The sequence below is a fragment of the Phalacrocorax carbo genome, chromosome 5 (assembly GCF_963921805.1).
Source record: "Phalacrocorax carbo chromosome 5, bPhaCar2.1, whole genome shotgun sequence".
Taxonomy (NCBI): domain Eukaryota; kingdom Metazoa; phylum Chordata; class Aves; order Suliformes; family Phalacrocoracidae; genus Phalacrocorax; species Phalacrocorax carbo.
The window spans coordinates 40668050-40694945 of record NC_087517.1 but is presented as its reverse complement, the minus strand read 5'-3'; the positions used below and the strand labels follow the sequence as shown (position 1 = coordinate 40694945).

The following is a 26896-nucleotide window of genomic DNA, read 5'->3' as shown; positions in this document are numbered from 1 at the left end:
TTTTCACGTCAAGTATATGTTGAAACTCACAAGATTTCTAATAACACTTCGACTTACATCTTATTCTGAAAAATCGCATACTTGTGCTGGAAAAAGTGGTTGATAATTTATAGTCTGTTTATTATTTAAATGGTGATTTATTGTTTTTCAGCCAGGCATGGTTCTGATTTTTATGTGCTTTTAGTTCTACTGATGTAATCTTTCTCCTAGTAACTCATCTTGTTATCCCTGATGTTCCAATGCCAAGTACTGTCAAATGTATGATGGCTGTTCTGACTGGATGTTGGGTCCTCAAGTTTGAATGTAAGTATTAAATATATGGGATTCTTTGGGCTTTTTAAGCAGAAATTGTAGATGGCATTCCAGAGAAAATTTTCTTTTTCAACAATTGCCCTAATATCAATACTAGCTTAATATAAAGTGTGAGGGTTTTGTTTCTTAATCTCCTGAATGACAAGAGATTTAATTAAATACAGCTACTCCTTCCTTGGCAAATGTGTGCATTTCATTATTAGATGTATTGGGTAGGTCATACCTTAAGTATCAGTGTGGAGTGAATTTGTTCAGCACTACATTAAGAGTGATTTGGATGATTATGGAAAATATCCTGGAAGAAGAGGAATTTATTCAATTCTTGGATTTCTTATAAGCAGCTTCCATTGAAATTGATAGGAAACTTTTGCTTGCTTGGGGTACACAGTCATGGCCTGGAGCAAGGTAAGGGGTTGCCTATTTACATATAAGCTGAGATCTGTTGAAAGTTATAACTTCCAACGCAAGTTAGGCTGTTAGCAGATCATAACCCCGTTTGTACTTTCCACTAAAGTTCTCTGTTGGGAAAATTGTCAGGCTTTATGCAATCACAGTCTCAGTCAGATCAAATGTATGTGTACCTTTTGATACCTGTTTCTGTATACATGAACCCTGCAGACCAGAGTGCTCTTCAAATAGTAACCTCCAAGGAGAGATGACTGCATAGTGTCCCGTCAGCATCTTTGATACCATCTTTCAGGCAATCTATTATTTTTTTTTTTATACAGTGCGTGCTTTTTTATACAGCTGCTCTGTGGACTTACACCCCAAATTCTGCTTTTTATTAATTCTGATGTGTTTCTTAGTATCTGCTTTCACAGTATTTGCAAAAGCCATCTTCTTCCCCATGACCTTTATGGCGAAGTCCTTTTAGCTAATAAGTACACTACAAATGAGTTAATTATCCATGGAAAACTCACAGACAAATTTCATTCCAGTTTTCTACTGTGTGACTAAACATCAGAATATAAGGATTCTTTAATGGTCTAAATTTTCCAGTCACTAACGTTTATGAAGGCACTGCTTAAAGCTTCAAAAGATGCATAGTAGTTTTTCAAATAAGGCACATCATCAGACTCTTTGAACACTGGACTCTCTTTTCAGGGTGTTCATTTGGCTTCTAGGTAGTCAATGGACTTGTTCCAAGCTTTTTTTTTAAAGGGTCTGTTGAATTAGTATCCCCTCAGAGATGTTTTCCGCAACTCCTGCCATGGCTTCTGTTTGTGGCCTTATAAGCATTTGCAAAAGGAAAACATTGTGTTGTCTTTGTACTGTGTTTCATAGGAATAGGAGTACCTTCTTGTTGAATATGTAACATGGAGAAATACTGCTTATGCTTAAGCAGGCTGATTGATTTAGTAACCTCCAGACACTTTGTTCATAAGCAGAAGGGAGATGGTTTCCTGTCTGGAGGTGGGGATGCAGCAGGAAACTCAGAAGGCCTAGAAGTGATGTTTGGGTTGTGTGACTGGAAAGGGTGTGTGCAGGTGTTCTGGAATTAATCCTGTTTAACGAAGACTGAATAATCTGTGACTGTAGTGAAATCACTTTGCAGGTTCTTGGCTTCACTCAGGTCAGGAGGTCTGCATGCCTTCTGTTATATGTGCCAGGGTAGTTTTCCTTTATTTCATTTTCTTCTTGCTAGTTGGATGCTTAGCAAGCTTAAGCTGAGTGGTAGGGAGATTTAATTAGTGAGACCTGAGTTCAAATCCCTGTGGAAGAAGGTCTATATTTAGATGTGATTCGAAAAGAAAAAGTAAATAAAATGGTGGGGGCGTTACTCAGGGAATATTTTCATATTTTTTGTTGCAGCTGAGTTTTATGTTGTTAGTACTGATTAGTACAATACTGACTGCTAATGCTTCCAGCTTAGTAAGCAACATACTACTTAAAAGGGAGTGATTCTCCTCCCTGGTGGGAAATGTTAGTAATAACTCATGGGGTCTGATGCAGCTAAGTGCCTATAATTAACAGCACCACTCCATCTGTTCCCACCAGTCTGTTATTAGTCTTCTTCAGAGTCATTACAAGTTAAAGATTGTTATAATAAATAATGGGACTCCTGCTGATGGAACATTTGTCTAGGAAAAAGAGGTCTTTGATTTTCTTTTCTATAATTTCTCCATTTATTGTGGCTTTTTTGACTTCTATTTGGATAAGTTTTCTTAAATGTGATGCAAATAAACTTCCAAAAGTGTGTGCATATTCCAGCTTGCTTCTGTCAAAGCCACTGCAAATCATAGAATCATTAAGGTTGGAAAAGACCTCTAGGACCATCAAGACCAACCATCAGCCCAACACCCCCATGCCTCCTAAACCACATCTACACGTCTTTCAAATACTTTCAGGGATGGCGACTCCAACACCTCTCTGGGCAGCCTGTTCCAATGCCTGACCACTCCTTCAGTAAAGAAATTTTTCCTAATACCCAATCTAAACCTCCCCTGATGCAGATTGAAGCCATTTCCTCTTGTCTTATCGCTTGTTACTTGAGAGAAGAGACCAAGGCCCACCTCACTACAACTTCCTTTCAGGTAGTTGTAGAGAGCAATAAGGTCCCCCCATAGCCTCCTCTTCTCCAGAAATAACTTGAAGGATTTGCTTATAGTTCAGTGTTGTAAACCTTACTTGAAGTAATGTTAAAAAACTTCACTGAAACATTTGAAAAAACAAAGCTCAGTGTAGCACTTAATGCTGACTGTGCATAATTGAGTATTTGACTTTTTTTACTATAAGGTAAGCTGCATTTGACTGTTATTTCTAAGGTTATATTTATAGCCTACACATAATTACACCATTTAAAAAAAAAAGACATTGCGTGTTTGCAAAAACCAGTATTTAATTTAAGAGCGCATTTCTTATGTTAACTCTTCCATTATAGCAGGCTTTAAAGGTGTGTTTCTCCAATTAAAGCAATTTCCTGCTCTTGTATAATTCTAAGATGCAAGATGTAGCTTCAGGTTTTGGGTTTCCTTTTGTCTTCAGGTGAAAGATTAGGATGAAAGGATGTTACCACGGAGCAATATTAGATCTTCACAGAAGAAAAAATTCACATTAACAGTTGCAGTTCTATATTTCCATATATAATACACTGTCAGCAGCATATCTACTTTCAAAGCAGCACAGAATTCAGTTGAGACACTGTTGTCACTGTGGTCCTTGCCCTTGGCCATATCTTTCATTGGTTTCATTATTTTATTGGCTTCATTATTTCTGGGACAGTAATAGGGCACGAAGTAGCATATCGTTATCCTTCTGCAAGTAGGCTGAGACAAAGATTCAAGTATCACTGTATTTCCCCTATGCTTTTTGTAGAGCATAGAATAGTGTAATTAAAACCAGCAGAAGCCTTTAATAGCTTTTCAGCTTATTTATTCTTAAACTGATTGTCATCTGTTAAGGCAGGGAATGAAAAATTATCTTGGTAACGATATGCGTTGAAACAAGCTTGTGTCAGTCTTTGCAGCAAAGTATCTGGAAGAATTCTGAGCCATCTGATTGCTTATTCCTTCATTTGTGTTGCTTACCTGAAGCAGTAGCAATTATTTCAGCTCTGATTATTTAAAAGAATGCAAAAAACCCCTGCTTTTCCTGTAAGGACTTGGAACAACTGAGATTTGACTGGAAGAGCTGGGGATTGCATGACTGATATTTCAAGGCGAAAACATCTTTCTGAATTTCTTGGAGCAATATGCCCATCCTCGTTCAGCCTATTAGACAAGAGAAGAGCAAAGCTGCTTTTGCTGACTGCTTCTCAGGCTGGACTGTCCATCTTCCATGCATAAACATCTTTTAGATAACAGGCTGATACTCAGCAAAGCCCTTCCTCCTTAAAACAGCTCAAAACTTCTGATTACTGGAGTTTCATGTGCGTTTTGCAGTTGGAGACTTACTTCAGCTACCTCCTTCTACAAAAGGACTCATATCTCTCTAAGAGGTGGTAGAAATATCTGATGTGCATAATACATGTATTGGGTGTACAGCTGAGGGGAACGTTTCACATCAACTGGGTCTGAACTTCTGCTCTCCCACAGTGTCTACACCTTCTGGAAAGGAGGAGGGAAAGAGTTTTCCTTCAAAGTCAGCACAAATTTAGACTATGAAGCTGCTGGGGTTTGCAGAGGAGAAAAGGGGGTGAGAATGTCTTAAATGTGGTGTTTGTCTTTGCAGAGCTGGGAAGTGGGCTGGTTTGTAATAAGGCCTAGAGGAAAAGGAAACCATGTATCTACTCCCTGTGTTCTGTGTCATCCAGATACTTAGTTTTTCATATTTAGAGGGTCCTTTTGTTCTAACTCACTTTTGGTTTGAAGAAAACATTGCATTACGGAAGCCTGTTGTAAGGAAAAGAATGGGTAATATTACCTCATTAATTTAAAAGCATGTGATGGGATCTAGAGGACAAGCACTTCCAGTGGAATTTAATGTGACCTCTGCACCTTAGGAATGGCTAAGTCCAGTCACTTTGATCAGTCTAGAAAACAGTTGCAGCAAATAGTCATTTCTTAAAGCAGGTATGACACTTGGAGTTTTTTAAGTGAAGTAATGATTTTCATATTACATGCTCCTGGCTTCTGGGACTTGATGCTTAAGGACTTCCTAAGCATCTGCTCCATCATGTTTAATAAATATCACCTGGATTAACTTGTTAACTACCATTCTTAGGCAGATTCATTTTAGTCTCTGCAGCATCTTGTGTCATTTCCATGGGTTGGAAAACCAGACTGCTGTTGTTTCACCGAGATCTCTACCTCATTTGATGAAAATCTGTGATTCTAAAGTTGCTTTATAAGCATGATAGAGTATAAAAATTCTTTTCTGTGTGTTAGCAGAAACCAATAATGCTGTTGATGAAAGCAAACGGAAGCTAGCCATGCCAAATTCCCTTAAGGCTTTGTCTCAGTCCAGATTTCTTCCTTTTCTAGGAAAACAGTATCATCAAGCTTTACTCAATCTGCATGTAAGTCTTAAAACCCAGTGCAGACTGAGCTGAGGAAGTTTCAGTTGCAATCTCTACTAGGATCTTGGATGTGTAGTGTTTTATCATCTTTGTTGCTATCATGTATTTCTAAATTACTTTTAGCTGTTCTAAGTGATCCTTGAGACTAACCCCTGCTCCTTGCTTTATTAATGCAAATCCAACAAAACTCCACTAAGGCTAATTGAGTTACTGAGAGCTACCCCTGGGTATCTGGGTGATTATGACTTGCTTTTGGCAACCAGTTCTTTTTGTACTTCGTCCTGTTTAAATTATTTCTGCTGATGCATTTAGTTTCATTATAAACCAATAAGATTTACGTGACTAAGGATTATAGGGCTCTGATCTTAAATTTTGCAAATAATGATTTCTTTATTTCCAGTACTAGTAGCTACAGTTCTATCAAAGCAAAGGTCAATTAACGATATTGTTAGAGTGGGCACCCTTTTAACCTGCTTGTTCCTTATACAGCAGGAGGTGAGAAGGTTGGGGCAGCTGTTCAGTGAAGTAATAAGGATCAGTGTAAGTAGTACTTTACTGATCTTGCTAATGAGGGAAAAAAAATGAGCAATATTCTCCTTGCCAAATGTGGTGGCATCAAGCTAAGATGCGGTTGTATTAAGCTAAAACCTTTTTCTGCAATATTTTCTAGGGACTTTAATGCAGACTCAGTTTTTGCTAGAATTTGGTGCAAATGGTCCTGTTTGTATCTACAAATTGCAAGTGTGAAATCAGCTATTTAGAGTGCTTTTAAACTTCTAATGTTCTGTATTTCTAGGGAAGAATCTTGCATGACCCCTCTGCACATGCAGTCTTGCCCCAGTATGGTCTTCTGTCAGGCAAGCTTTATTAATGAGTGCTTGCACACTTGAACTGGGCATTGCAAAACAGCTCTGGTCCATGTGAAATGGAAAAAAAGCCACTTGCCTTGGTACAAGTCTTATCCTTTTGTGGGTAATTGATCCAACTACTGTGATTAAACTAGAGGGCCATTAAAGCATAGTTGCAATAATCACCCTCTTCTCTTTAGGGTTAATGAATTAACCTAATGAATAAACTTGCGATCAGCCTCAAACCTAGAAGGTCCACAGCTCTTATTGGCAATAGTATCAAGGAATAAATCAAGATTGGCTGAGATCCTGAGTAAGTTGAATGGTCTTATTTTATTTTATAACAGAACAGACTAGATTTTATTCAGGCTTGCCTGTAAAGAGACACTGACTGTGGGAAGGAAAACAACTTAACCTTGATCTCTGTCCCCTTCTAAAATTACAGATGTCCTCTCCAAAGTTAGTTTCTTTCCCCACCATTGTTTAGAGAGCTTCTTTAAGGATGTCCTTGTTCTTCCAAGATTCAGTCCTGTTCTGAAATTTTTTTCTCCGTAAGTACTTCACATGTCCATCTCAGTTTCAGAAGGGAGGTGACATAGTATTGATGGTGTCCTGATCACTTTTTAAGTAAGAAAATAGCAATCCTTTTTTTTTCAGTCCATTCTTTTGACCAATGTCTTGGCATCGAGTTCTCACTGGTGGCTTTTCAATACAGTGCCAAACAAATGAGACACTCATTTGAAATTTTTCTGGGTTTTGAAGTTACTAATCTCAGGAGTTCTGGGAATCAATTTAGCATGGCTCCTGATTGAAGTTAAAGGGTGCTGTACCTCTGACTTAAACAGGATTGCTGTAAGGTCAACAGAGCTTCTGGAAATGTCTCTATACGGAATTTTATTTCCTTTTATATTCCTCTTAATCAGGATGACACTCAGTTGGATGGAGAGACTATTAAAAGGAAACTGTAATGTTATCCAGCCAGTTGTACACATTAGCAGCTTTAAAATTAATAATGCCTACTCAAGAAAAAGACCTGGGCTTTACTGAGCGAACTCAGCTTAGCACTCAGTGGTCAAAATAAAATCCCTAGCTGTAAAAAAAAAAAAAAAAAAAAAGTATGCTTTAATCTTCTGTTTGTATTCCTACTTTTAAGTGTGAATTTGAGGCGGTTTTTTTTTTAGCACAAGGTCATCTTGTGGCGGTTGTGCCATCTATTAGAAGAATGATAAGAGCTTGTACATGCTTGGTGCTTCCAAATGACACCGTAATGCAACCAAAACTGTTTATGTTGTCTTTGAGAACCTCACTTAGACTATTGCATCTAGCTGGACTGCATCTGAAAATGATGGAGCAAAATGAGTGATCTAGAAGCAAGTGACTTGACAGCAAGTTTTGTGTAGTGAGGGAGGAGAAGAATGGGCAAATAGGAACTTACTTGTTTAGACAAATGTATAATGAATCAGGTAGAAACACAGCTTGAGCCCTCTGTCATTTGATCTCTGTGAGAGGGATATTTCCCTTTTTTGTTTGGCTGATTTTTTTTTAATTATGGGATGTGAATCTTGTAACTATTTAATACAAAATCTTTCTAGTATGCAGGAGTTGCTGAGGAGAAATGAGCAACTCAGGAAGAAATCAGTCTGAACAAAGTCTGCAGTTAAAGGACATACTGGTCTCTATCACTTAAATTGTTTTAGCTCCCTTTTCCTAGTTAGGAAGCCCTTCTCCATGGATAGATTTGACTGTTCACTGTAGGGTCGTAGGCACCTTCCTCAAACATCAGTTGCTAACTTCTTCAGTTTTCTGAATATATAGTTAGACCATGATTCTGATGACACATGACGTGCCATTTGCCTCATTTCCTTGTGCCTAAGGCTCTCCTTTCACTGTTACCCTGTCTGTGTTGTCTTGTCTCTTTCCGAGTGGATACAATGGATTAGTTGTGCTGTTGATGGTAAGATTGCCGTGTAGTATGTTGAAGCCTGAAGCACCATCTCTTCTGAGCTTGAGGATTCCAAGGACTTCCTTTCCTCTTTTGCTACCTGCACGTAGACAAGGTGTTAGACAAGACTGCTTGAATTGTCCCTGAGCAAATGGTTCCAAAAAGCATTTTTTCTTATCTGTCAAATATGACAAGACCCATGAGTGAGAGCAAGTTCTACTTCTACATCTTGCATGAAAAATATGTTCGGGAATTGAAAATGTACTACTTTTCCATCACCAAAAAGCATACAGTCTGTTGCTCCAGAAAATTGTGTGTATGTATAGGTCTAACAGTGTTGCCTTTTAACATATTTATGTTGAAGAGAAACACCTGAGCACTGAGAACTTACGTTCAGGGCTCTTTAGCCTATCTGGAATACATAGCTTTTGTGCCACAAATCTGTTAAGACACAGATCTGTTCTGATTCTAGCTGCTTAAAAGTTAAAATTAATGAGAATGCTGATCATGCAGACACTGGCTAGACAAATGGTCTGTTTGCATATTTCCAGTTTTTCAAGGAAGCATGTTAATCTTGTGGTTCTTATAGATACAATGAAAACAGGACACACACAGATCAGGCTCCCGTCTTGCTCTCATGGAGGATTGTCATTATGTGTGGCAAGGAACCGTGAGGCATACAGACTCCTCAGAGGACTTGACTCGGCAGTGTAAAATGGGCAGACATACATATGTATGCAGAAGATATAACCTATTTTGCATTTTCTGCTAAAATAGACATTCCACTAACATAAGTAATTTTCATGACTTAGTGTTTGGGTGTTTGGGTTTGTTGTTGGTTTTTTTTTTTTTTGGGGGGGGGATAACAGTACAAAAAGACATCAGAGTCTTTTGTATTCATTCAGTCTTGCTTTAGTATCAAATTTGCTTCATTTACTGATGCCAGCACTGGATGCTCAATTTGTGATGTACTCATTGTATAAAAACCTCAGGTCTGTTGTAAAAGTCCTTGAAATTGAGCTTTTGATGGTAGATTGAAATCAAACATGCTCTTAATGAATGGATGGTTCTGTCCTTAAGACTAGATGAGACTGTTTTTCCTTTATTGTAAGCGGCACCCATTAACATCTATATTTTCTTGGAAGGAAAGAATAGCTGTGTAAGTTAGAGGCAAATTGACACGGGTAGTCTTGTTGAGTTGTGAGGATTAAAAAAAATTGAAATAACTTTCAGATTTATTTTTGAGTGATGAGTACTTTGAAAAGTTATTGGTATTAATTGCTGTTATCAATAATGAATATGTAGGTTGCTTTTCCAGAAGATAAATGACTAGGTTGCCCTTCTAGTTTAGTACAAGTTCATGTTAATATTCCTTGAAGGAATGAACAAATGCAAATAATCAACCTGATACTTTGACATGGAGGGAGATATATATAGTCGTAGTATTCGGCAAGTTGTAGTTTACTGCATAGGTTTATTTTTTTTGATGTAAGTATGTTGGAGAACTTCTAGTAACTGAAATATGAATTCCCATTGCATTTTGTGAGTTTGTATGAACTGGTGGTAAATTGCTAACAGTTGGCTTTCAAGATCTCTCTAGATTAGATAGTCCTATCTGTTGGCTGTTGTGATTTCCATGTACCTTTGTCAGTGACATTTCTCTTCATGGTCCTGTGCTTTTTTTTCCTTTTTAGGATCAAACCACCACATTTTACTTCTGATACTCTTTAGTTTGTATTTTTTTAATACTATGGGTTTCATATTTGCCCAGTAGAAATCAGTAGAAATAAGTAGCCTGAGTAAGAAATGCTGTGCAAGGAGCGAGGTACTACTTTAAAAGTTACAACCTTGACAACACCACAAATTCTCATGGAACAGTTTTCAAAATCAGCTTTGCAAACTTTCTTGGGGAATTTTTATTAATGGGCGCAATGTATGTATGAGCGCAAAATGTTCCATCCTTGAATGGGTGACCACAGCAATTTCTCTTTCCAAAGTGAGGTCGGGTAATACGTTTACCTGATGTTAGCGATATATTAGTATCAGCGCATTCTGTATTGGAAAAAATAACTAGCCTTAAACCAATGTAAAAACACAGTGACTCTAAAAGACAATCTCATTATGCAGTAGTGGTAACAAAAATGAATGCCACTGTTAAACCCTAGAATAAATCTCCAGTTTGTGCTGATCTTGGAGACCTTGAAATCCCATCTGATTTGTTATTTGAGGCCATAGCTGTTCAGAAGCAGCTTTGTGCTTGCTTTGTAATTGCTCTTTATCAGGTAATTGCTTCCATTTCATAACTGCAGAGTTGGTTCTACATGCTGGCTTTAAGCCTCCAAATGATCAGCAATTTGACATTTGACATTAAGTGGCTGACCTTTATTGGGTAAGAGGAAAAGCTAATAATTCTTAGTGTACATCACTGATTTTAATGTGATGGTGCTTCTCTCCCTCCAACTTGCATCTTCAACCATCATTGTAGATTTTTTCAAGTTTAAAAGCAAATTACGAAAACACACAAGCTTTGATGCTATGTTTTGCATTGTGGGTAATCCTTGTATTTTAGTGCAACTCTTTAGTCCCTAAAATGACGTGCAAGCCTCTGTTAAAACATGGGATCTCTAATCTTTGCCTGCCTTATTGCGGTTTTGTGATTTTTGTAGGGGTACTTGCCTGTCTACAAACCACAGTTCGAGAACAGGAGGAGAAGTATGAAATCCAAGGTGGCCCACGAAGAGGCCGGCTCAACAGAGAACAGCTGGTGGGTTTTATTGCTTGAGACAGATTATCTGAATGACCTTTTGTTCATGCATTTTTGCCCTTTGCCACATGTGCATGTTCAGTAGATGTAAAATTTTAATGTGGTCTTGTACAGAAATTTGATTATATGCAGGGTGATGGAAAGAACTGCAAACATCCATAAAGCTGTAATTTTTCTCTATTAGTGGATATGTTGCTATAACCTTGTCAGACGGAGTGTGATATTACATGTGCGGAAGAAGCTGTATGGGACAGGAAGTGATGTTGCTTTGGTCTTCTCTGCTCAGTTTTAAAACCTAGTTGAAATCATCTGAAAGTTGGAATAAAAAGGCTTTTGTTACTTCTTGTTTCCATATAGGGCTACCTTTATATTTAACTGGGTTAATTTCTGGTTACTTTATGGATTACACTGGAGAAGTTTGTGAAATGCATTGTAACAGTAGCTGTAGATATTCCTAGCTCATAGTTAAACCCTGTTGGGCTGGAAAATATTTAAACATAAGCAAGAATTTACCATGTAAGCAAGCTTTTCTTGATAGCATACTTATACTGAGGACCTTGCATGTTAAATTACTGTTCTAGCTTCCAGTGTTGGTTATTTTAAATTGTATTTTTTGTAGGTGCTAATTTTTCCTTTCCAGTTTTTTTTCCTCTGTGCTCAGTGGTGAAGTTCTGTATTTATACTTTTTTTTTCCTTCCACTTAGCTGCCTAAGTTGTTTGATGGATGCTACTTCTATTTTTTGGGATCTTTCAACTGTCACCAGAAGAGTGATCTTGTGGAGTTGGTCAAAACAGCAGGAGGACAAATTCTGGTTAGGCAGCCAAAACCAGACAGTGATGTGACACAGTCAGTCAACACGGTGGCTTACCATGCAGAATCTACTTCTGACCAGAGGTTTTGCACTCAGTATGTAATCTATGATGTGTCTTCTAAATTCAAGCCAGAGAAGATTCGTCAGGGCAAAGTCTGGATGGCCCCCTCCAGCTGGCTTATAGACTGCGTGATGTCATTTCAGCTCCTGCCTGTAAAATGAATATCAATGTCTCATGAGCAAGGCTTTAAAATGTGGTGAATCTTGAGCAGTTGGAACACTCTGGTAAACACTGGTCTGAAGCTACGATTTATGTTTTGCACTTAGGAATACAGGAGAGCTTTGACCATTTAAATGAGTTACTAAGAACACTGATATACTGGAATAAATGAACTTACAATGGAGGAGAGAGATTAAATATACTGCATTCAAAAATGTGCTTTGGGTTATTTAGTATGCTTTATTTTTGCATTTAACCTAAGTGTAATAATCACTGACATTTTGTAACTAAGATTTTGCAAAATGAAGTCTTTTGCATTCTTGATTTAAACCAGCCCTTCCTAGGTGATGCAGCATGATCCCGTTTCTTTTCTGTTTAATATTCATTGACAAGATCTACTGTATGTATCAAGATTTCCCAGCCAGGCCAGGGAATTAGTATTTTTTAAAAAAAGGAATCTCTGCATTTGAACATAGTCATTTGCCTGGATAGACATGCATGCTGTCAGATGACGTGATATTCCTTATAACTTAGAACTGAATTTTGCAGGAAATTCTTTGTAATAGGATATGCCTTGCTAATGGCCTGAATTCATCTGAAAGCAGACAATTTTGAAAACGCTATCTTTAAAAATCTTGGTCTAAAATTCCTTATTTGTAACAAGAGTAATGCTTTATTCGCTTCTCTTTCATGCTTGTAAATATGTAACTGTTGTGAATGGGTGATTTAGAATGTTTAAGGAATCACTGACAAAGGTATTAGCATTAGTAAAAGTGTGACTTAACAAAGTTCAATGGCAAGGTTCACTCTATTAATTACTGCATGGAAGAAACACACAAAGGAAAACTGAGTTACGCTTGAGTTAAAATGATTCACGGAGAGTCTGTGGACACAAAAGGGTAAGGAGGGCTCTTCCATCGAGTCACGAGGTTCAGAGTCGACCCCCTTGCTTTCTAAACTGATGGAGCTTAGGTGCGGCTGGGTCCAGTCTTAGGCTTGGACAATGGTTTATGTCTAAGGGATTGTACATGCAAAGATTATGTCATGTTTCATTAGCACCAATCCAGCATGCAGTCTGTTATCAAGACAAAATCAAAGTTACCATACTGCAAGGTTATGTGCAATACCAGTTGCTTACCAAAGGTCTGTCGTTGATAAAAGGTCTCTCTGCCTTGAGGAGTGATCTTGAAAGGTGTCCAAGCTCCAGGGGAGATCACTACCATGGCTGCCTAGCAGGGAGAGCTCAAAGAAGGCTTACTTAGGTTGTCATTTATAGTATAAAGTGGTTGGCTCGTAATCAAATTCAGTACCCTTTCCATCACATGCATGAAGGTCCTCGTACCCACAACTTTTTTGTTTCTTGATAAATGAATCCTGGAAATGCCACCCCTGTTGATATCAGTCACAGGGTCAGTGTTCCAATCTCATATGTACTGATGCTCACAGTGCCACTCTGCTCCTTTGTGGGTTTTTCGAGGACAGATTGAAACTAGAGGAGTTCACAGCCCAGCTACGGCTCAGGCCTTTACCTCCTTTGGAGCCTGCACCAAACTACTGCTAGTTCAGTTAAGAGGTCGAGTGCATCTGTCACACTCCACCCCACGACTACAGTCAATCCACTTTATTGACTCAGGGTGGTAGTGAGGTTTCCTCTTGCCTCTTTGTTATCAATATGTGACATGTTGCGGATCACTGGTAAACTAAACTTATCAGATAAGTGATCTTAAGTCTCCTAATTAATGTTATTTATATACTATTTTACATACCAAATCAGTGGCTTGTATATGTTTTACATACTGGATTGATGTAATTTGTTTCATTTTTTGTCAAACTCTGATATGCAAAATTATTATAAGCAGTAAACATAATGTTGCAACAAACACAACTACAGTTGGATGCAGTATCAAAATCAAAATTCCAGTTACTGTTGGTGATTATCCAAAAAGAGTTTCCCCACCTTTCTTCACTAAAAGACATCCTATATCTCCTCCGCATCGTGATGGACAGTAATTAGGGTTCTTTTTCCCTTTGTTCCAAATTAATTTTAGCAATTGACTCAGGTCATCATGTTGCAATGGTTTTCTCACCATGTAAGATTCATTCCAACGAGGGTAGGTAATAAGTCTTGATATGATGTATAGTTAGATTGTAGCAATTGGTGGGTTATGACAGGGGCTGGATAGTTGAATTGCAACCCATAATTTTGATAAAATTATCAACAGATAGTTGAATGATTATATGTCTTTACAATGGTGGTGTTTGTAAATACAAAATCCCAGAGGGTTCTCATACAAACACATCCATTCCCAGCATCTTTAAGTATAGTTTCAGGGGTTTCTTCAGGATGTGTTTCAAAATGACAAACATTTTGTTCAGCCTTAAGACAAATGTCTTGGGCCTTAAGGTATTAATTTCACAAATAAATCCTTGTGTTCCCATACACACATGCATCAACAGTAATAGTTTGCCATTTGTTCCCAGTTTGTTGGGGCTGTACTCTGTATTCTAGCAGACAGAGGTCAGTTCCACTGGAATTTAATCCTAGTGCAATGACTGGGTATATGGTGTATAGCAAAGTGTTGTGTATTGTCAAAACAAAAGCCATGGCTTTACTATCGGTGGGGTCATAAGTGAGATTTTTTAGATACCACCAAAATTGGGAATTCTTTTTGAACTGAGTCACGTTATCCTAAATTACCTTTCAAATCTCAGTGGGCAAGGTGCCCTCATCGCCTTCCCTTATAATTGCTGTTACAGTAGATTGTACCCACAACTGCAAAACCTGTATGGTGCAGAATGTACTATAGTCACCATACTGATTAGAGTAAATCAAAGAAGTGAGGGTCTCTGCCCTGTGGGTCAAGCTTGTTGATGTGTGGCCACTTACAGTGTGGCTGTTAGAGTTGCAATGTTAGGGACTGCAGCTGTTAGCAGAGCTGGGTTGGCATTTAGGTGCCGATAATCGATGTCAGATGCCACCTCCCATCTGGCTTTCGGACTGGCCAGGCTGGTGAGTTGTATGGGAAGTGGGTTATGGAAATAATGTGCGATTTTTCCAAGTCTGCTATTGCTTCGGAAATTCTGTTTAATGCCGAGGCGGAAATGGTGTATTGCAATACATTAGTAACCTTTGTATTGGGGAGCACGGGGGCTGCGCAGAGCACACACACTGTAGCCTCCTGGTTTTTGTCAGGGTTAGGGTGGATATTTGAACTGAGGGACCGCATGCTGCTGTCTGGCAGGCACCAGGTTTGTCTGGTCAAAAAGTCAAAGCTCAAAATATTTTCATTGTGGTTTTTAACTGCAAAGCGAGTAGGTGACGTGCCCTTCTCGCCCAGGAGACACATATTAACTTTTGAGGTTTGGCAAATAGCGCTTGCTTTTTCCTCCAGTGAGTAACTCTCTGCCATCCAGGTCGCGTTCCCAGCTTCTCAGCATCCTGTTGTGTTAATAATGAAATATGTGCTCCTGTATCTATTAGAAACGTTACCAATTGTCGCTGAGGACCATCTGGACTTGGAATGCATTCTGCTTTCGTGATGGGTGTAGCCTCATATTCACGGGGATATGAGGGAAACAAAGAATGGTCTTCCCTCGGTTTGCTATTGTCAGGGTCACCCCGTATGTTCCCATCCCATTCTTCAGGGGATACAATTAATTTTCTAAGCTGTACAACATCAGGGGAGTGGGGAGCCTGCATAAGCATCATTTTGACCTTTTCCAACTTTTTTCTCCTTTTCTTCCTGTAACTCTTCCTGCAGTCTTTAAAGACAGTTTCAATACAGCTGCCTTTCTGCCTTCGGTTTCTTCTTTTAGGTCCTGCTCCCTTTTATTGTTATTCTCCCTATCGCGATGAGCACCTTCTAAACAGGGATTTAGCATTTTGCAAATAATGCCTTTCCCCTTTTCATCCTTTATATACACCCTGGCCACACAGCTTCCCAGTCATGCCAAGTATCACGAGCCCATTTGTCTGAGAATTTGGGACATGGACTTCCATGCTTCTGTAAGCAAGTAGTGATGCAACCTGCCATTCTGCCGACTACGGCCAAATTCTGCTCTGTTGACTGAAGGATTCTAAGTATCAGGATTCTTATTAAATTATTAAAATAAAAAAATATTTCTAAGTGTGGGTTGTTGCTATCATGGTAACTAATGAAAAAAATTGATCACAAAAGAATTATGCCTCACTTTGCACAATTGTACTTACTTAGCTGGCTACATTGGAGTGATGTTTGATTCTTTCATATTTGTTACAAAAAATTTTTAATTTGTTTCTCATAATTGATCATAAGTTATTGTTGGAATCCTACTTCCTCACTCTGCGCTCTTATGTAATGTCTTGCATCTTTTGTGTTGCCTTAGTTTGTGCAATTGTAATTTTAAAATGGTGCCTTGCAATAATATACAACGAGAACGATGGTTGTGGGGTGAAACCAAAGTTTGTTGTGTTTGCTTTTGTATTGCTTGTAATAATAAAACTCCCGGTGCCAGTAAGTTTTGATAAGGAAGCTTATTGCATGAACTTTGCAGAACAAGTACATAGTCCATATGTATCTCAAGAGGTAAGCGGAAACGTAAGTACTTTTCTGTGAACTGGTCAGAGCTGTGAAGATCGCATATCCACCCGCAAGAGCGGCTCTTCGGTGTACGAGGCAGTTGCTTTCTGTAACCATTGCCACTGGGGATCCTATGCCAGTTCTCCATACGCTCTATAGAACTCTTCACTTCATGTATAACAGGTTTAGTTTTCAGTAGCATCTACTAGGCTACGGTAGCTGGAATATCTTGGATCTATCACATAAGCTAGACTGAGACATTGCTCTTCACTAAATGCAGTTCTCAAGTACTTGCACATCTGTGGGAACGAGCAAAAATGCAAGGCTCGTTAATAAATGGAACAACCCATGGGACGAATGTGTTTTGGGGTTTTGTGCAGATAAACACTGGCAGCAAATAAGGTACTGAGTCGATACTGCGGGGACTTGGTCATTTATTTTAACGATTGTAGCACATTTTAACTTGGCATTTCGTAGCACATCAATATACCTAATGCGGTATTCTTTGCAAAGGTAGTGAATCTCGGCAAAATTCTTAAGTGGAGCTTTTCTGCCATGTACTAGGAAGAAATTTGGCCCATCGGTAATCCTCTTCGGTGTCCTAAAGTGGAGGCAGCAGATTTACAGATTTTAAGAGCCATTGTTCCTTGGCAGCTGAAAAGAAACTCTATTAGAAAATTGCCATAAATTTATTTTTTTTTAAAATCCACATTCTGAACTTCTCCTAAGGTCTTGTTCCTTTGAATCGTCTGTGTTTTCAAGCAGAGTAACTCAATTCATATTAAAAATCCTCCCATATCACACCGAGGAGTGATTCTTACTTACCTTTCTCATTGAAGCACGCTCAAGATTAACTCTGGCCCACCTCCCTCAGGTCTCTTCAGGAATTCAGAGTTTGAGTGTATAAACTTGTGTAGACCTACACACTTAAAGAGCCTCACAGAACTGCAGTAAGTAGACCTTGATGCCAAAATTGCAGCAAGCGTTGAACAATACTGAAGCAAAAGGTAAGCACACGAAAGCTAGACGTCAGTGACACAGACTCTGCTTACTTTACTCTTGCTAGCCATTAAAAGCAGAGAGCTAGCACTTGATAAAACATGTCAAAAAAAAAAAAAAAGTCTTGTAGTAAGGATAAGTCAAGTCCTTTAGCCCATTGGATGGATTTTGGCTTATGAAGAAAAGGCTGTAAAACCATGAGGCATGTGGTGAATGGTGTGTAGGGATCAATTCTCCCTGTCTTCTATCTCAAGAAAAGGGTGTGTTAAAGGAAGTTAGGAGGACACAGGATCAAAAATAGAAGAGGTGTTTCATGCAGTGCGAGCGGACCTGTGGCATGGGCAGTTGTAGCCTGTTTTGGGTGCTGTATGTTTTGGCATTGTCTGAGCCATGGACGAGATGAGTTTGTCAAAGAAAATCTGTTAAAGGTGTTGGTCGTGAGCCAGCAGTGTGCCCAGGTGGCCAAGAAGGCCAACAACATCCTGGCTTGTATCAGGAATAGTGTGGCCAGCAGGAGCAGGGAGGTGACCGTGCCCCTGTACTCAGCACTGGTGAGGCCATGCCTTGAGTGCTGTGTGCAGTTTTGGGCCCCTCAGTACAAGAGGGACATTGAGGTGCTGGAGCGTGTCCAGAGAAGGGCAATGAAGCTGGTGAAGGGTCTGGAGAGCAAGTCTTATGAGGAGCAGCTGAGGGAACTGGGGTTGTTTAGCCAGGAGAAGAGGAGGCTGAGGGGAGACCTTATCGCTCTCTACAGCTACCTGAAAGGATGTTGTAGCGATGCAGGGGTCGGTCTCTTCTCCCAAGTAACTAGTGATAGGATGAGAGGAAATGGCCTCAAGCCTGAGCTGGGGAGGTTTAGATTGGGTATTAGGAAAAATTTCTTTACTGAAAGGGTTGTCAAGCATTGGAACAGGCTGCCCAGGGAGGTGGTTGAGTTGCCATCCCTGGAGGTATTTAAAAGGAATTTGGGTATGGTACTTAGGGACATGGGTTAGTGGTGAACTTGGCAGTGCTAGGTTAACAGTTGGACACAATGATCTTAAAGGTCTTTTCCAACCTAAAGGATTTTATGATTCTAAAGAACCTTAGCTATAACATGAATTTATATTAGTATTCTCCTGCTAAAGTGCATATACTTAACGTGCACTGATGATTGGGGCATTTGAAGAAGTAAAAGTCCAAGACTTTCATTCTGGATTAGAGATGGGTTTTGTTTTAAAATTTTATGTTTGGTTTAAACACAAAATCTTGTGTTCATACCTCAAAAATGCTGTGAGTCTCAGAAAGGTGATTATTTTCAGGCATTTTCAGGCAGCTTCTCTTGAAATATATCTGCTTATCTCATGAATTATTTCATCGGGGCACCTGATAACACCTTTGGTAGCAATGCCTGGAGTTCAGTGGCACTAGTTTAACATCACTAATGGTTAATAGAAGATAATATTGTTAATAAATAGCGTACAATATTTTTGAATTGCTGTGGCTTGTGGTTTAGGGGGAATATATGAAGCCTGGCCTGTTTGTTTGTTTGCTTTTCTTTTGTTGTTGTGGTTTTTTGGGTTGGTTTTGTGTATGTGTCTATTGAAGTAAAAGATACTTGAGAGTACAGAGGTTGCTTCCTTGCATCAGTGTCCTGGGTAGGTTCTGGGGAATATAGTTACAGAATAGTTCATACTTTTGGCTGTTTCTACCTCTATTTGATGGCTTGTACTTAAAGATCTCATAGGTTTTTCTTACCCCTAAAACCTCCGTGTGAAATAATTGAAATTATATACATTTTTGAGGGGGAGAGATTAATTTTCTTAAGAAAGGAATATATGGTGGTCAAGTGAGAGGAAGACTAATTGTAGTGGGGATGCCTGGGGAAATAGTTCTGGACTTTGTTCCTCCAGCTATAAAATAAAACCTGTTCACTGTTGCTGGCCATAGAGGATTCATCTGTTATTTGAGATATCCAGAAGCGACTTTTCTAAGAAGTGAGTGGCCCATAAGAAGAACTTATCAGAGCAATGCAAGAGAGTTAGATGTTGCATTATTTCTGCAAGTGTTTTAAGGAAACAACAGGCAAATTAGTAATACTGAACAGTGGTAGCTGCTTTTGCTCTCAAATTGCAATTGGCATGCCTAGGGGCTGCTCAGGGTCTGTCGCCACACAGTCCTCTTCCGAGTGAGTAACAAGCACGCGAAGGTCCAAAGTTTTGCATCTCTCTAATAACAAAGAAGTCAGCAAGTGGCAAAGAAGTCAGCCAGCTGGCTCCTACACAGCCTTTGTTAGGCTGAACTGAAGCCCCTCTCTTCTGCTCTTTTACAAGCGTCTGAGCTGAGGTTGGACCTGACTGGTTATCTGATCAGCCCAGGCAAGGCTTACAGGAGGCACAAGAGCCACTGAAGAGAAATAGTTCAAGGAAAGGAATAATTCTAGGCAGGGAATTGAAGCTCGCTGTATTCTCTGCCTAGGTCCAGTGTCTTAATTCAAGACCACACTTAATCTAGAGCAGTTATTTTATGCTGCAGTCTTCCAGCAGATCAGCACTGTGTCTAATGAAACTTGCAGATATTCTGCTCAGGACAAAGATGTCTGTATGGAAGCCACAGACTGTTGTAAAACTGCACATTAGTGTGTATTATTTGGGGAAAACATGTAAATGTAGGGATCACCTGGTCCCCCAGCCTGTGCTTTCTGTGCTGTTTCCAATTCCTGTGGGCTAGCTTTACTGACAGGGTGGTAGGGGGAAGGGGAAAAATCAATTTGTAACTGGCAGTGCTGCTGTGCCAATAGAGCTCCTGGGCAGGAGCGTCTGTTCCGGCCTGTCTTGCAGGTCAGCTGAACTGCCAGGGGTCTGGATAGCAGCACCTCGGGAAACACAGAAACATGGAAGAGCAATGCTTTGTTTTTTTCCTCCTTAAGCTATTTTGTACTTCAGTGCTGGAGGATCACCTGGTTTTGCTCTTGGAATGGGAGTAAATTTAATGTCAGATTAATTGATATTAATCAGTTTGGCACCATGTTCTTTTTCTGACTTTCTCCCATACTTTGCAAGAAAAAACAGTTTGATGGAAAGGTTTGAATCTTTCTGATACCAAAGTAGACCACACTGTGTTGCAAAAGCCAACAAAGTAGGCTTAAATACCAATTTGAAAACTACAGAAAGCAGTCTTTGGACAGCCAGATAATACTGGCTAGGAAACAGGCAGTAGTGTTTTGGATGGAACAAATGAAGATTCAGCTCTTTTTAATAGCAGTGCAGCATGTTCTGTCTTTTCAGACTTGTTTGATTTAAATTAACAGTAGTTTAACTAGTGTTAAATTGCCCTTAAAAGCAGAAGAACACTTTGTATGTAATCAGACGGAGGAAGGGAAGGAAGGTTCCCACCTTTCTTTTTTTTCTTCCTATGGAGAAGATGCATTTTCTGTGCTTCAATTTAATTCCTAGCAGGAGGTCTGGTCTGATGAAGTAGCAGAGAAACGTCAGCTCCCGCTGCGTGTTTGAGACACTGGTGTCATTCGCTGAGCGGAGATGCTGAGGCAGTGACGGCTAATGGGATGGCTGGTAACCACGGCTGTTACGCAGCAGGTGTTGCGATGTCTTGCTCCGGTGGGTGGTGGATGCGTTGTGCACCGCAGCTGGGAGAAGTTAATCATGCGGTTCCAGAGCTGTGTTACAGTATCTGCCCTGGACGTCCAAGTGTGTTTAAGAGGCAGAGAGGTTGCTTCCCTGATGGGCACAGCTGTAAACCACAGCAGCCCTTCCTCAGGTCTGAGTTTATTTTGGGCGTATTTCTATTCACTTGCAGCAAGCTTGCTGAAGAGCAGTGCTATGCCACGATGAGTGCTGTGCAAGCATGCGCAGTGCTTACCTTCATAATCCCATAAGCTAAACAGATACACGCTGCAAGGGACTAGGAACTTGCCCCAGCACTGTTGGCGGGGCAGTTTAACCACCGGAGCCTCATCACCACGGCAGCTGAGCGGGGAGCGCGCGCCTCCCCTTGTCTCGGAGCACGTGTCCTCTGCGCATGCGCCCGGGCCCAGGGGCGCCTGGCAACGTACGGGCGGGGGGGGGGGGGCTCGGACCCTCTAGAACGTTCGAGCACCCTCTAGTGACGTCACCGGGCACGCGCCCCGCCGCCGAGCGCGAGGCGTGGGTGCGCAGGGCAGCTGCTGGCCGTGCAAGAGAGCAGCGCTATGGAAGGGGAAACCGGCGGAGGCCGTGAGCAGGGCTCTGGAACATCCCCCCTCGCTGCACCTGCAGGTGCCTGGGGCTGGCGGGGCGCCGCAGGTCCGTGGTGGTCCCTGTCGCAACTCTCTCTTTCCCTTTCTCTCTTTTTTCCTCTCTTTCTCTCCTTTTCTCCCGCGTCCTCGTTGTTGGTCAAATAAAGTGACTTGGCACTTGACTCCGCTTTGAGTCTTAATTCTGTTCCTGAGAATGTAAAAGGAACCTAGCCACGATAAAACATGTTGAGTTAATCAGAAGTAAAGCCCAGCCGTCCCCAACCTCCCAGAATTATCTGAGGTTGGTTGGAAAACGGGGGTTTAACCTCTGCCAAATCGTTCAACCCAACAGTGGGTGGTGACGCACGGTGAGGCAGGGGTTAAAAATATATAAAAAATGGGATGTGAAGTGGCAGCTAAGCTGGCTCAGGCAGCTCAGCCTGCTGAACTGATAAAAATGTACTTGTTTCTTCAGCTAGTGTGAGGCTGTATTAGTTTCCTGCTAGTCTAGCAAACTGTACTTTGAGTCTCAAAGGACTCAAGTATTTGGTGGGGGGAGCAGGTGTGAGACTGCCGCTTTTAGCAGCGACCAGCTGGGGCTCGGGTGTGATACGAAGGCCTTGGAAAGTGAGGTTTTCCGATTGCCCTACACACGCATGCACTTCTCGTTCCTCTGGGGGGTACCAGGCTCTCTGCGGGGTTTGTACTGGGTGCTAGTGGCAGCCTGACCAGGGAAATGGTGCTCCCCTGCCCTGCTGGAAGGGTCAGCTTTGAACAGCGGGTGCCAGGGAAAACACAGATCAGCTATAGTTTGGGTCCAGCTGGAATTCATGGTCTGTAGTGAAATTTAACTTTTTTTCTGCAGCAAAAAAGATGTGGAAGAACATTTAAAAAAATAAATTGGGGGCCTTTTAATTGAATTAAATATTAATATGGGTAATGCAATCAATGCCATATTGATTGTGTTAGCTACAATAATGTTTAATTCAGTAGGTCTGCAGTACTGGATCTTGTTCTGCCCCTGTATTTCATGATGTGCAGCAATGTAATGCCCATATGCTCTGCCCTGCTGTGTCCCCTGGGCTTGTTCTAGGAGAGCAGGGAATGACGGCATGGGGAGAGGGCAAAGGAGCCAGGCTGCACTCTGGGTTGAACTCCTTCATGTGCCCTCAGATTAACTGTATAAAGTCAGGGTCACCTGCACAGCTGATGTCACCTAGAGTCAGAACAGCTACTCGTAGTGGCGTGCATAGCTTTTAAAGCCCCCACACAAACAATATTGCTATTCATATAAATATTGCCCGTGACCTCCATCTGCTTTGCTTCTGGAGCCTGGGCCTGATGCAGTGCTTCATTCCTGCTCTCAGCAGTTGAGTCCCAGCAGCTGCGTATATCAAAATGGGAAGATTTTCTACTCTAAGCTCTAACGTGCTTCTGAAGAGGTGCCAGCTTCTGGTTTTAAGCTTGGCCAAGCTTGAATGATTTTATTTGTGGTTGTAGGCTGAAGGTTTTTATTAAATTAAAATTAACAGTTTTCTTTACCTGAAAAACTGGGGGCAGATATTCTTCCCAGGTGAGTCCACTCACAAGATTTCTGGTTGCTGCTTTTTGCTTGCTGCATACCTGTTGAACAAGGCGTGGTAAAAACACCCAGGAACAGCCTAGAATAAGAGTTTGGGTTTTTCAGGTGACATCTTTTGTGGACTCTTTCAAGAGTTTGCGTGGACTATTGGCTTCTGGTTTTAGAAAAAATGGCTTGATGAAATTGACCTTGACTCAATAATGAGAGAATGAGAAACTGCTTACACTGAATTAAAAAGTCCTGTGGTTTGTGCAGCAGCATATGCCTGTGGCTCAGAAGAGGGGTGTCCCTAGCTAGCTCAGGTCTTGTGAGCTACAGACTTGCTCTCCCACGCATTGCAGGACCCCAGACTTGCCCAAGGAGCTGGGTGGAGGCACTTAGCCTACCCTGCACCCTGGGCTAGTGTAGAACACCACTGATCCCACCAGCGAGTCAAGCTTTTACCAATCTCTGCAGATACTGAGGATGCTCTCATCAGAGAAAGTGGGGGGAGAAAAGAGGCCAGGATTTCATTTGTTCGTGCTGCATTCCACTTATATCTGCCAAAGCCAAGGAAAAATCTCATAACCTTGCTTTTATTTCCTCATGCATTTCAGCCTGAAGTGTTATTAGCATGCAGGGAAGCAGGTAGGTCCTAACAGTATGGGGGTGCAAAAGGGCCAGGCACAGTGAACTCAGCTGTAGTCAGCTATCAGAAGAGACTGGACTTGGAGTGAGCCATACGTTTTCACTTGGTTTTGAGCACCTGCAGTCAGGTACTTCAGACTGGATTTGGACTGCAAAGATAGATTATGAATGCGAAATGGAGCTCTGGGCTTTGAAATTGAAGCCCCCAAATTCACATACAGAGGAACAAGCAATTGAATAAGCAGCTCCTGCATTAAGATGCTGCCGTTGTGGTGCACACTATTCAAAGGGCAAGTTGCATTAGATCCACAAGTCAGAAGGAACCACACTTCCTAATGAAGGCCAGGCAAGTTACCGCCAGCTCTGGATCAACCTCTGGATGGCATCATAGTGCTCTGCTAAAATGGAGATAGCACTTGCACTATGGGCATGAGCAAAGAAGTTGACAGGTATGATCAGAAAAGGAGAGAAGGGTTTTCACAAACACATAAAGGTGCAAAGTCCTCATTCACCTTCTCCCTGCAAACAGCATGCTCTAATTCTATAAAGACAGAAAATGTGCACCCTGGTGAGGCGGGAGGAGAACTGGCTCCATGTTTAAGCAGGCAAGGCTCAAGATAGCAGAAGTGGGCCATAGGTGGAAGGTAACTCTGCTTAGCTCCTGCTCACCCCAGGTGCTGTGCTGCTTGGTACCCTAGAGAAAGCCCCAAGGCCAGGAGATTGCAAAGACATTTGCAAAAATCTCATTCTTATCCCATTTGAGGTGCAAGCTGCCTTTGATGTGGTGGTGTATGCCCAGTCATACCTAGACTTAGCCCTTCGAGGACTTCACAGTTGGATGGAGGAAAGGACAGAGATGACAACCAAAGACCTGAAGAGGTTCCATGGGGAGCTGTGAGATGAACCAAGTACTGGGAGCTCCAGCACCCAGAGAGAGAGTTTTTGTCCAGATCTAACCTCCTGTCCTGGCCGATGTAAGGAGCCCCACATGGGCACTGACAGCTTCTGGCTGGCTCCAGACGGTAAATGAAACTGGACTGTGGCCTCGTCTGTTTTAGGAAGATGGCTTTTTAGCTGTGACTTGTGAGGCAGCTAAACCACAACTTTCTTTTGTGCCCTACAGGTGATAATTTTTTGTACATTTTAAAATATTTGATCATGGCAGTGAAACATGCCTGAGGGCAACAGGGAAAGAGGCTATAACCAGCCCTTGGGATGCGTTGCATATTCCCATACCTAATTAGTGCACATTAAGGTAACTATTGAAACAGTCTTTGCGTTTTAAATGATAATATTCACTTCTGGTCTCTTTCTTTCCCCTTTCTCTTCACATCCCTGAAAGAAAAGCACTTAAATGTTACAATTTTGAAGCAGAACACCCAGCAAGTGAAGAATTCCTCAAATAAAGGTATTTGAGGCTGTTTTGTGTCTTCAGTGCCAAGATCGCTCCCACCTCTTCAACTCCTGCTTTACAGTATGCCCAGGCTGCTCCTGGTATTTCTCTCATCTTCAAAAAGGTGATTTTAAAAAAGATCATTTTGTGTATGCTTGGACGACTGAACAGTTGATTTCTCTGGGCAGCTGTTTCTGGGGTTACCTCCCACAGAAGCATGCCTGCGTTTCATTAGGAAACAGCTTCTTGTAGTGTTTCTGCAAGCGATGAGGGGTTACTTTTTCCATGACAGGCAGGAGCTCGGGCACCCAGAGGATGGAAGTAATTGTTTTGTTGTTGCCCAGGCCAGCTGAGAACTTGGGAAGGAGCTCATGTCCTTATGGAGTGGTGTTGCACTGCCCATCAACCAGGCATCTGTGGTGAAAGCCTGTCAGAGCAAGCAGAGCCATTTCATCTCCCGTACAACATCTCCCATTGACCAGCACACTGGGCAATGCTTGTGCAGGCAGGCAGGTGGAGGAAAAAACAGACACAAGGCAAAGAGTTCGTGTGACGATGGAAGAGGTTTATGCAGGCACTTCAAAGCTCTGCCATTGGGGTGAGCGACAAAATTCTCCTGCAAGAGGGGCAGCTGCAAAGCTCAGTTTCCAAATCTTTACTTCTCCAGGTGCTTTTCGCAGGGATTCTCTGCCTAAAGCAAATCAGAGAGCTTTCTTTAATTGTCTTGCACTTGCAACCACCTTTGCATGGGTCTCTGTCCCTACCATGCCCGCTTCAGATTTTTACAGGCTTATTCACTGCATTATAACATTTACGCACCATGGTTCCCAGACATTTCCTTCTAATGGATTTTGCATTAGTAGCTAGTATCGGGAAATCTAGTACCAAAAGGTTAATGTACATCCATTAGTCCTTTTTTTCCCCCCTTCTTCTTTATGTGCTAGTAGAAGACAACCAATTTCAGTAAATACATTAGGTCTGGAAAGGGTCTGGAAGCACTTGAAATTCTGTACGTGCAAAGCTGTGGGGCTATTAATATTGTCCTGTCTAAGCACTGTGGGTAAAGTGGGATTTGCAGCTGTTGAATAATACTTTTCAGGTGTTTCCCAGCCTCCACAATCTTTCTTTTCCTCACAAAAAGAGTTGGGGTTTTTGAGACCTACTTTTTTTGTCAAGTGGACTACTTGCTCTGCATCTCCTACATCATGAAGGAAGATGTGCTTTCACCCATGTGCTCTCTCAGCAATAGGCAAGCTAAGGAGGAATGATGTCGGGGTAGTTCAGGCTCTTGTGCAGGCAGCTGAGCTAGCTCTAACAGCTGGACTATTCCTTGATCTGCAGCAAATGGTTTTCTCCCTCCTCTCCCCAAAGCCAGTGTGACAGCTTCTGTCCTGCTAATTGGAGTGAAGCTGAACCCCAAGTGTATCTCATTGCATTCCCTGACCTGCACTTTAGATAAGGTCAAGCTTTTTGGCTGAAAAAATCTATTAGTCTAATGACCACAGGTAGCAAGCGGGAGGCGTAGGGAGGGCTCCTGGTGTATTTATGATTTGCAGAACTTGACACATTCTTTAACTGAAACCTTATGGTTTAGCACCACAGTCCTTTGAAAATTAAGTATTCGGGTTGTGATGCTCTCATGCTGGCTGGCTGTGATTAGCACTCGCT

General features: G+C 41.3%; 1 protein-coding gene across 1 annotated transcript in view; it reads left to right on the top strand.

The window, feature by feature from the left end:
* The window catches only part of BARD1 (BRCA1 associated RING domain 1), a 58063-nt gene extending 41711 nt beyond the window's left edge, over window positions 1-16352 (top strand). The window contains exons 9-11 of the mRNA XM_064452111.1: window positions 211-303; window positions 10726-10823; window positions 11528-16352. Coding sequence (XP_064308181.1) covers window positions 211-303; window positions 10726-10823; window positions 11528-11857 — 521 coding nt within the window. The 3' untranslated portion in view covers window positions 11858-16352. The remainder of the gene's footprint in view (window positions 1-210; window positions 304-10725; window positions 10824-11527) is intronic.
* The last annotated feature ends 10544 nt before the right edge of the window (window positions 16353-26896 follow it).